The 11,311-nt window shown below is 51.4% G+C and overlaps 1 protein-coding gene across 1 annotated transcript; it reads right to left on the reverse strand.

The window, feature by feature from the left end:
- Positions 1–433: 433 nt before the first annotated feature.
- On the reverse strand, positions 434–2,059 carry IER5L (immediate early response 5 like). The gene has a single exon (XM_024192905.2). It carries the CDS (start codon positions 1,876–1,878, stop codon positions 769–771), a length of 1,110 nt encoding a protein of 369 aa, XP_024048673.1. The 5' UTR covers positions 1,879–2,059; the 3' UTR covers positions 434–768.
- Positions 2,060–11,311: the final 9,252 nt, after the last annotated feature.

Raw genomic sequence — 11,311 nt, forward strand, 5'->3', positions numbered from 1 at the left:
TGAATTTTTTTTTTTAAATAAAGGAAACAAAGTGGAGCACGCAAGAGGAAGGCTGCTCCCCAAGGAAGCGCGCTGCTGGAGGGAGGCACTGACCCACGCTGCTGCTGGCGGTGTTGGGAGGGGAGAGGAAAATGGAACGAAATGAAGTCGTTTGAATGGGAGACGGAAGGATTTAATCCACCTCGCCAGCTATGAACCTTGCAAACGCGCCAGGGGTCCGTCTGCCCCTGCCCGGGACAACCAAGGAGTGTGTCAGCGTAACAGACCTGACGGTGCCGAGGCAACAACAACAGAAATCGATCACACTTGGCTCCCCTTTTTCTGTAGGCTCATTCTCCCCCCCCAGCCCTGCAGGCAGAATCCCCCCCCCCAGAATTAGTCCAACGGCCTCTGCAAGCTTCGGTGTCTCTTCCCACCCCCCCACCCAGCGCAAGCAGCTCCTCCAGGGGCAGAGAAGTGCAGCTCTCCCAACTCTTCCCCGGCACACACGGCTTCCTCCGGGCAGCAGCCCTCGCCTCACGTGGCAGGCTCCCGGGCTGGAGTCGCCCCCGCACGCAATACAAAATAAAGCCCGAGCGGACACGCGGCATAGTTAAATAGGTGCTTTTCATCTCTGCAAAAATAAAGTCCCCAAGATCTGCGATTTTTTATTGTACAGTTTATAAAACAGGAGCTCGGCTTCCCCTCCCCCGCCCGCCCCTCTTTGTTTCAGGGGCCCCTCCGGAGTCCGTGTCCCTGGGACCGCTCCCCCCCCGTCCATCCCCGCCCCTAGAACGCCACGATAGCTCGAGTCCAGGCTCCCAGGCTGGCCAGCGCCTGCTTGCCGCACAGCTGCCCGTTGAGGGGCTGCTCACAGTCCGCCTGCTGCCGGCTCACCAGCCCCGTGAAGCCGGAGCCGAAGATGGAGATCAAGTTGGAGATGTTGGAAGAGTCCGGGGGCGGCTCGGGGCTGAAGTCCTCGAAGCGGGCTCGCTTGCTGCAAGGGGAGAAGGGGGAGCCGCCGCCCCCCACCACCACCACCCCTCCCGGGTCCCCGTCCTCCTCGTCCTCCTGCCCCGGGTAGTACTTGCGCTTGGTGCCCGGGGTCGGCGGCGGGGCGCCGAGCGCCGCGGCGCCCTGGCAGCAGCAGGGGCACTGCGAGCAGCAGTCCTGGTGCAGGTAGCCGTTCTCCACCGTGGTCACCACATGGGTGTCCAGGTCCAGCACCGTGGTGCGGCTGCTACAATGCGCCGAGGCGCCGCCGCTCGCTGCGCTCATGGCCGAGCCTGGAGGCGCCGGGCTGCCGAAGTCACAGCTCGCCGGCACCGGGTAGAGCAGCCCCGAAGAAGCGCTGCCGCCGCCGCCGCCGCCCCGGTAGAAGCCGGGGGAAGAGTCTCTGCGAAGCGCCGAAGGGGCCGCCGGCTGGGGCGGGCTGGGCTGCAGCTCCAGCGGCTCGTCCTCCTGGGGCGCACCGGGCAGGAGCGCAGCGCACACGGGCACCTCCAGCAGGTCGCCGCCGCCGCTGCCTCTTGCCAGGGCGGCCCCAGCCGCGCCGCCCAGCCCGCAGCTCCGCGGCTGCTGCATGCCCGGCTCTGGGTCCTCGGCCGCCAGCTGGAGCGGGCTGAATTCCGGGGCGATCTCTCCGGCGGGCGCGCAGCCCGGGGGCGCCCCGAGCAGGACGCCGCCCTCCGGGTAGTGCTGCTGGCGGCGGCAGAGCTCGGCGTAGCGCTCGCTCAGGTAGAGCTGCCGGGCGTTGCGGAGCACATAGGAGACCAGCAGGTTCTTGTGGAGCTTGATGCCCCCGCGCTGGGTGCGGGAGCTGTGGATCTTGCGCAGGGAGAGGCTGATCAGGCTCTGGGCGTCCAGGGCGCACTCCATCCTCCTCCGGCCCCCCAGCATCTGCTCGCTCCGCGCTGGCAGCCAGACACCCCGGGCCGCATCCACCCGGGCCGGGAAAGGGCTGGGGGCTGTTGGTGGTGGGGGGGGGTCTCTCTCTCTCTGGGTCTCTCTCTCAGGGGGTCGCCAGCGCTCCGAGGGGAGCCACCATCACCGGTGCGCCCTGCGCCCCCGCGCCACCACCGCCGCCCGCCCGCACCTTGAGCGCAAAGCAATGAGCGCTCGCCTACCCAGCCCCCGCTATTTATATGTCCTCCCCAGCCCCGCCCCTGGCTCCGGCAGCCTATCGCCGGGCCCGGCCCGGCCTGACGGGCAGCCGCCTCCCGCCCAGGAGAGACCGGGCCGGCCAATCAGGGGAAGGCGGTTCCTTTGTGCTATTCAAATACCTAACAGACTTGGGGCTGCTGCCTGGAATGTTCTCATGAGAGCGGAGCCGCCGCGGCAGCCCGCAGCCCGAGCCGGGGTGGGCGTGTGGGGCTGCAGCCGGGGGGCGGAGGGGAGGGGCGGGGGTGGGGGGACACGTGCACCCAGGGGACTCCCCCCTGGTCATGCCCCCCGCCCCCGGGGGGGGGAGGCTGGTTTCCCCGCGGCTGCAGGTGAGCGGTCACCATGTGCGGGGAGAGGGGGGCTGGCCTGAGACGCTGGGTGGCTTCTGGGCTTCTCCCTCCCTCCTCCTTCCAGCAGGTGGAACGGGGGGGGGGGAAATGCACTAATAAAAATACTGAATAATTAATTACTAACAGAATCCTAGAGACCAGAGCTGGAAAATCCCTCTCCTGGGCGGGTGATCCGGCCCCCACCTGGCCAGGCAGGGAAAGCACATGGCTCCCATCCTCCCTACCGGCAACACTGAACATGGGAGCGCCCTGAAAGCCCGCGGAGTTCACCGGGCAGGGAGGCGATGTTCCCACGTTCTGTATGCCATGTTACGCCCCGCAGAGAAGTTACACAGCATTGCCTCGGGCTCTCTTCGCCACGGGGTGCTGGGCTTCGGGAAAACCCGCCGTGGACCCGATCCTGCCACGCGCGCTGCGCCAGCGGAGCCCTGCACCTGCACGGATCCCCCATTGACTTCAGAGGGAATCCAGGCCTGATCCTGCACAGGGGCAGTTTTGCCACTGACTTCAATCAAAGCAGGACCGAGCCCACGGTGCACGTCCAGGGGGTTTGCCTGCCTGGAGCTTTTGCAGAATTGGGGCCTTTAGCACGTGTGTAAATTTACTCCAGGACAGAATCAGAATCAGTGTCCCCCCACTTTTGAAGGCAACACTCATTCCTGACTTCAACGGGGCTCCCTGCCTGGCTCCAGTTTCATGGTTCAGGCCCCAGAAAACCATCTCATCCAGGCCTCTGACCATAAAGGGAAACCTCTTATTTTACATTTATTTATAAAATATGATTATACCAATAGAATCATAAAAATATTTTATAAATGAAAGGCCATCTCAGGACCTTGCCACTGACAATGTTTGCGGCGAACGGTATTTTATGTACTCTTGGTGCATTGCACAAGCAGTTAAAACATAATACCGTTGAAAACAATCTATAAAACCCAAGCAGAAGACAAGTAGCAAGAGCACTAAAACAGAAGGAGAATCCTGTGGTAGGGCTGAGGGCCTGAAGAAGAGGGGAGTCCTGTACAAGGAGTGATAGTGGTAACTGCTGACAGCCACTCCGACAATGCAGCGTTCAGTAGAGCTGCCCAGGAGAATTTTTTTTCCCCTGAAATTTTTTTTTGATGAAAACAAACTTTTCATCAGAAATTTTCTTCAAAATTTTTTGGGGTTTTGTTGAAAAGATGAAAAAGTTAGGCTGAACCCCTCCCTTCTCCCCCCTCCCCAAGCTTTCTTGGTTTTTGATTATGGCATCCTCTCTCCCCTTGTTCTTTTTTCATTATTATTATTATTATTTTTAACAAAAATCATAGTGTTGAACCTAGCTGTTTCCCGTGGACATGTATCTTGTTTGAACAAGCCAGTTCTCATTGGGGAAAAAAATTCAAATGACAAATTTCAGCCAGCTCCAATTTTCAGCCTTGTTTCTACACAGTGGGTGGGATGGGTTGAGGCAGCTGGACTGTGCTTTATTTATCTGGATTTGGCCATGATGGATACAATTCAAAGCACTTTTTAGGGCCTGATCCTGGGCTCCTCACTCTAACAGTCCTTTCCCATGCTAGTAGCCTCATTAACGTCGTCTTCTTCTTTCGTATGGTTGATGCAGAGCAGCAATTACAATTTCATCTGAAGTTGATGGAGCCAAATGGCTACATCAGAAGTAGCAGAGTGTATTGCAGTGATGCCTCCTTCATATTTATAAATTGGGCAGTAGGGGATGGTATGTTTGAAGGTCTGCTGTGGGGAGCCACCCTCACGCCAGGAAGTCCTTGATTTTCCATTTGTGCATTAGATGTCTGCATCTACCATGGTCCATTTGGATTTGGTTCAGAGTTGACCAACATGTCTGTGGAAGGTTGAACCCAGGAACCTTCTGTGTGGGATCCGGCACAAGGGGCTTATTTTTTAAGTCTTGTTTAGCACAATCTGCTTCGCAAGCCTCCTTCTGATTGTAGCCTGATTGCATGAGGCTAAGCGAATGTTCCCAGGAAGGATTGCGGGACTTAAGACGTTGGAGGGGGGCGTTGTTGAGGTCTTGGTGGATAGGAAGACATCTGTTTTCCTGGATTCACTGAGCTTTGCGGAGTGTCGCAGCAGTTCAGTGTATTGGCAGGGGAGCGATGTTAGACAGAACAGGCAGCCATGGTGTTGGAGTCAACTCAAGGGTTCCAGTGATGCCCCACGTCACTGCATCACCTGGGTGTCAACAAGTCGCATGTGGCTGCATCTGCCCCATACTGGTGCACAATCTTCAGTTACTGCATATACAAGTGCTATTGTTTGCAGGTGTTCGCAACACTGATGCCGATGCATCCCAGGTTGTACCTGCTAGTTTCTGAATTATGTTGGCTCTCGTTGTTATCTTTGCAGCTACCTTCTCAAGATCCAGCTCCTTGCAGGATCAATCTCAGATAAAAACAAGAGCGCCCCCTAACTTCAGTGGGCCTGCTCCAGTAATAAGGATGGTATTTGTGGTTAAGACTCAGGACGGAGACTGAGGAGACCTGAGTGCTACTCTTTGTTTTGACGCATGCTTCCTGTGTGACCTTGGGCCAAACTTTTCAAAGGAGGTTTCTAGGTTTGGATGCCTCCATTTTTGGCTGTCTCACTTGGTACCCATTGGGCCTGATTTTCATGATTTCTCCTGCTGCTCCCAGACACTGGAATTTTGGGGTGTGCAGCACTTCTGAAAATCAGGCCCTGGAGGTCCTAAGTTGGACACCCCAAAAGAGAGGATACTCTTGAAACCTTCTGATCAGATCCTCTAAACACTTAACCTATGGTTAACGTTCTTACCATGGGCACTGCCTTTGATTTCTATGGGGCCCTCACAGCTGCAAAATTAAGCACGTGCATAAAAATTTGCAGGATTAGAACTTTTGGCTTTAATCTTATTGTGCTTCAGTTCCCCAACTGCAAAATGAGGCTATTCAATACTTCCCTGCCGCACCAGGATGTTGTGAGGATAAATTCATTCATGTTTCTTGTGAGATGCTCAGCCACTCTAGGGACAAGCACCGTGAAAACTAGTATAAATATTATTTTTGTATCGCATCTTTCATACAAGCTAGATCCTACAATGTATTACACAGTTACATAATACAGCTAAAAAGTTAAAAATAAAAGTATAGCAGGGGGAGAGAGAAATGAAGAGGGGTAAGCAAAGGAGGAAGCATATGCTTTCAGCTGAGATTACAAAATAGATGGGGAGTTGATGAGATGGAGAGTCAAAAGAAGTCTAATCTAGAGGGCAAGTGCTGCAGAGGAGAAGGCTCTTGCACCAAACTGGCAAGATTATTGTTTATACATTGTAGTAAATGTATATAGGGCTTTTGGCCTCTGTTCACGAGGTACTTACATTCACAAGTAGTTCCACTGACTTCAGTGGGAATTCTCATGTGCTTAAAGTTAGGCATGAGCTTAAGAACCTTGCTGAGCCCTGTGTCTTACAGAACCCGGGAAAGTCAGGGAGCCTGGTTCTTCACTCTTTTACGGTGGTGTGAATGGAGAATCAGGACCCAATGTCCGAAGAACTTGGACCCGCTCCTGCGTTCCTTACACTCGAATGCCCACAAAGCACTGGAAGCGTTGGGTGTGTGAGGAATGTAAGTTTGGGCCCCTTTTCTAAAGGGAGGGAGGGAGAGGGAGAGAGGAGGCGGTGCCAGGGACCTTCCCTTAAAGCCAATGGGAGGCTTTCTATTGACTCCAATGGGTTTGGGTCACAACTTGGAAAAGCAAAGGGAGCAGGCAGGCCAGCAAAAAGATGCCAGTACAAAAACCAGTGGCAAGGTCTCAAAATGCAATACAGGCAGATCCAATCCAACATACAGCAAAGTGATTTCTGCTACAATACAAGAACAAACCTTACTTACATGTGCCATAAACGCTAATCAGAAGTAGTTTGTGAGCTACATGAAGGAAATAACCCGGACAAGCTGTTCAGTGTTTTTCTTTCTAATTTTCACAGCCAGGTGTGCAGGAGCTTGTTTGTGTTTAGTTTTTGGTTTGGCTCTAAAGTGAGAACCCACATTTCATTCTGGTTTGAAAACATATTGGGTTTGGTTATACAGCAGGGAAAGGAGACCCTGTCCTGCTAGTCATTCTTCTGGAGCTTAGTATATTTGGCTGTTTGAAGGTATGTTACTAATCTACTGCAAAGACACTCTACATGGATCCATTCCCGCCCTTGTTTTGACTCATTGGTAGTTGAGGTAGGGGTGTCGACTCTGGCTGAAGCTATTCCGGGAGATTTCCCCCCCCCCCAGCCTGATGTACTGTGATTTTCTTAAAATATCCTATTAAAATCTTGTGGTTTGCTTTCAATAGTCACCGGGAGATCGATGTCGATTCCGGGAGACTCCAGACCAATCTGGGAGGGTTGGCAACCCTAAGTTGAGGGCATACAGCTCGTTGCTTTTATCAGTAGATCTCCAAGTGCTTTGAAAATCAGTATTTTATCCCAGTTTTTTACACATGGGGAAACTGAGGCACTGAGCAGGGACATGACTTGCCCCAAGTCAACCAGCAGGCTGGTGGCAAAGCTGGGTATAGTCCCCATGTCTCCTAAATCACAGTCCAGTGCTGTTTAGAAAAATGCACTTGGCATTAACTTTGCATAGAAATGAGAAAGAAATACCTTGTGTTCTCTTTCCCTTTGATTATGTGGATCGTCAAATAGTCGCCTCTCCTAATGATGCTTAATAGCTGACACCTGCAAACTCCCCCAGGGTCTCTGGTTTTTCTTTTCTTTTGTGTGAACCTCCCTAACCTTGGACCTAAAGGCTTTTCTACACCAGGGGTTTTTACACTAGCATAGCTACACTGGTAAAAACGTTGAGTGTCCACCAGCGTGACGTATCCCTGTTTGAAACTTTTCACATTGCTGGAGAGCAGCTACAGGAGGGGTTTGCACTGGTGTAGCTGCATGGCTGTAGCTACTCTGCGGTAAACTCCCCAGTGCATGCAAGCCTTGAGATGTGTCTTCCTCGTTCTGCTGCTGTCCATTGTTAAGGGTGAAAATCGAAGAAGGCAGGAACAATTTTGGAGTTTAGGTGGCATTTCAATGTTAAAACACTAATTTCATTCAACTCCATTTACATGTATTGACTGAGGAAATCTTTATTAATCCTTCTCAGAGACCATGTGCATATTTGTTTTGTAATTTGTTTTAATTGTGTAGAGGACTAAGGCCTGGTCTACACTAGGACTTTAATTCGGATTTAGCTGCCTTAATCCGAATTAACTCTTCACCCGTCCACACTACAGAGCCAGTTAATTCGAATTAAAGGGCCCTTTAAATCGATTTCTGTACTCCACCTCGACGAACGGAGTAGAGCCTAAATCGATTTTGTTAATTCGAATTAGGGTTAGTGTGGACGCACACCACCGAATTACTGTGTTTAAGTTAATGGGGTAGTGTGGCCGCACACCACCGAATTAATGTGGTTTAAAACCGAATTAAGGTGCTTAGTGTGGCCGCGCACAATCGAATTTATACAACCTGTTTCCCAAATTCGAATTATCTAAATTCGGATTAATCCTGTAGTGTAGACATACCCTAAGCTGGTATTAAAGAGACTTGTCAAATAGAATAGGATCAGGATTTGGATTTGGTAAAAAAAAACGTTTCTACAAATATTAAAAGAAATATTTTGTTATTTTTTTTTTATGTTATGGGAAAATGTTAATGAAAAAGTGTTTTCACCCCCATTTTGTTTGGACTGAAACCTCTCTGGTAGGGTTCCTGAAACCCTGAAAGTGACTAGAAACCCGCCCCCCCCCCCACTGAAACTGACATCTATTTTTATTGTCCAATAACCAAACAGACCAAATGATGAAAAGTTCTTTCAGTTTTAATTCTCTAAATCAATCTTGCCAACATTTAGGCACTGGTTTAATTTTAAACACCTGAGTACTACTCCTGTGCTTAGAGTTAAGTCTGTGCTTAAGGTCCAAATCCTCAAAGCCTGGTATTTAGATTCCTGACTTCCATTGATTTCAGTGGGAGTTGGAAGCCTAAATACCTTTGATGATCTGGGCCTGAGCATTGGCAGGATTGGGGCATAAGGTATTTATGTAACAACATTATTTTGACAGATATGATTGTGAAAACATATGATTTATTCTGCTATTAATGATTATCATTATATTTTGCACATCACCCAGAATTGAGCCATGCACCTCACCGTACAAATAGCACAAGGTCTCTGCCCTGAAAGGCTTATAGTCTAAGACCCCAATCCTGCAAACATTTACCCATGTGAGTAACTTTGGGCCCCAGTGCAGCAAAACACTTGAATACATGCTGAACTTTTAAGTCTAGCCCTATACAGCAAGGCATTTTATAGCAGTGTGCTAGCCCTTCAAAGCCAATGCCTGGTCACCCCCCTATGAGCTTTCAGCCCTGTAAGGGCCAGCAATGAGGGTGGGTGTGGTTCCCAGAGGGATCATGTGACCAAAAGGGAACCACATGACTGGGCGTGGCTATATAAGAGTTGGCTTGTTTCCCTATTTCTCTTAATGAAAGAGGTGCTAGGGATGAGTTAAGACCTGGTTTGTGTTACTAGGAAGCAGCCCTGGAAGGACAGCTGAAAAGAAGCTGGGGGGGCCTGAACAGAGACTGGTTTAACAAAGAGTGGCCCTGGGAAATAGTGGAGCAGATTGTCTTGAGTATAAAGCAGATTGCTGCCAGTGGTGTGGGGACCCAGTGAGCAGAGGTGATGGTTAACCTGTCTGTGACCACGGGGAAGGGCTTGAGTCTAGGGAAGATCAAGGAAGTTCTTTGAAGGGCTCTATTCTGTTGGGACTCTCCTTTGCTCCAGCGTGAGAAGGCTGCTGAGATGCTAACGTGCTCAAGAAAGTGGGGTGCTGAAGAGAAACTTGTGGACTGGCCTCTCTGGACAGGTAAGAGCCAGTTAGGCACTTAACCATGTAAGCAGTGTCACTGAAGTTGATGGGGCTAACACTGTGGAGAGTTACTCAGACATTTATTGCAGAGGTGAGGCCTAAGCTTTTAACAGCAGAGCTGTGTGGGGGCTATTCCTGGGGTGAGTGTTGTCTTCTGAATCCCAGAGGAGCTGACAGTACTGGTGTGCTGTGCCTTAGTCTCCCTCCCTCCACCCATGCAGATGCAGGGATTTCTACATAGCCCTACAAGAACGGCATGACAAGTTCTGGGGTAGGAGAGTTTCTGGGGGATGGGCAGGGTGGGGACTGGGAGTTTCCTGTGGAGAGTTCAAAATAGAACCAAGAGCTTCTTAGAGAAGGTCAATGAGTCCTGTTGTAACATGGCTCCTCCATGCCAGTCGTGAACTCTCTTGTCCTCCAAAGGGCTTTGTGCCACTTGCTCATGGTTGGGTGAATTTCACCCATATGTAGAGGGCCCAGGCACACACCTCTGCAACCTTTATGCAGTGTGGTAAGGCAGGCTGAAGAGAGGCCATGGGCTTTGTGCTGGTGTGGAATCAGTGGCTCAAACCCGTGTCTGAGAGGGGATGGGGCAGGGGCTTAGTGAAGGAAGGTGCCTTTCATACTGTGTTGGTGGGGTGGGGGATGGTGCGTTCTGGACCCTCTCCATTCCCCACAGAAATACCAAGTAACTGAGCCTTATGCCTCCAAGTATGAATTTCACCTGAGGGCCCAACCCTGCATTCCTACCCCTCATTGTAGCTGAAACCAGTGGGAGGCTTGGGTCCACATGGACGGCAGGATCACGCTCCTACTGGATGATGTGAGTCTAGGAAACAAACACTTATGTGCTTTCCCCGATGTCTCACCTGCTGCTGACAATGAGCTTCCTTTATCTGCCAGAAAAGCAAAAAATCTCTTGCCTGGGCATAGGTAGGTAGGAGGGTGACTTATCTGGCTGAAGCATCCTTGATTCTTGTATTGTGTGCTCCTGGGTAGGAAGGAGGGATTTCTACATAGGGTGACCAGACAGCAAAAGTGAAAAATCGGGACAGGGGGTGAGGGACAATAGGAGCCCATATAAGAGAAAGACCCCAAAATCGGGACTCTCCCTATAAAATCGGGACATCTGGTCACCCTGGCTCTGCATAAGAAAATGAACCCAAAGGCTGGAGTGAGAAGGCTGTCTTGTTACTGATGGTGCACGTGGGAAAGTGAAGAGGTCTGCCAGCCTAGGCAGAGTGTGGCAGCTGAGGGTTTGGATAGGCAGTTTTGAGGAAACGTGTGCTTGCATTTTGAAGCCTCTTCCCTCTTTGTTGCAACAGTAAGTAACGTACAGTCAATTGCTAGTTAGATCTGTGTGCACAGTATAACTGATCCTAATTGTCACTCCCTGCCTGCACAGACAAACTTCCAAATCCAAGTAACTGAAGGCCTAGTTAAGATTCCCATTCTCTCTCCCAGCGGGCTACATAGGCAGCTGAAGTCTGCTGAGGCGCTCTCATTAAAACATCTCTAGGTGCAGAGAGCCTGTCTGAGGGCCGGATTGTGGGCATTCCCAGTGGGGGATGCTTGACTCCAACTTGATTGGCTTTTCCTGACTAGTCTGACAGCCTGAGCTTTGTGGATCTTCGGGGCTCGTTGGAAGGCCAACTCCTTCTCTCGGCCGTTTGCCTGAGCCGAGGGATTGTAGCACAGGCATCTTGGAGTCCTTAATCAGTGTTTAGCCAGGCTTTGTTTGGGGCTTGGGAGGTTGAATCCACCCTGGACCTGTGGGCAAGGCACCCCCTCTATGGCCACTATACCTGGGCTGCGCTAGGGGTGCGGTGGTCTTTGTTAGTACTGAAAAGGCAAAAATCTCTAACCTCCTATCTACCCCATCAACTCAGTGGTGGATTAATAATTTTGCCGCC

This window comes from Terrapene carolina, unplaced genomic scaffold (assembly GCF_002925995.2).
Source record: "Terrapene carolina triunguis isolate 2854851 unplaced genomic scaffold, T_m_triunguis-2.0 Scaffold238, whole genome shotgun sequence".
Lineage (NCBI taxonomy): Eukaryota > Metazoa > Chordata > Testudines > Emydidae > Terrapene > Terrapene triunguis.

Coding starts and splice junctions, on each gene's coding strand:
- IER5L (XM_024192905.2), bottom strand. CDS start 1,878: ATGCTGGGGGGCCGGAGGAGGATGGAGTGCGCCCTGGACGCCCAGAGC.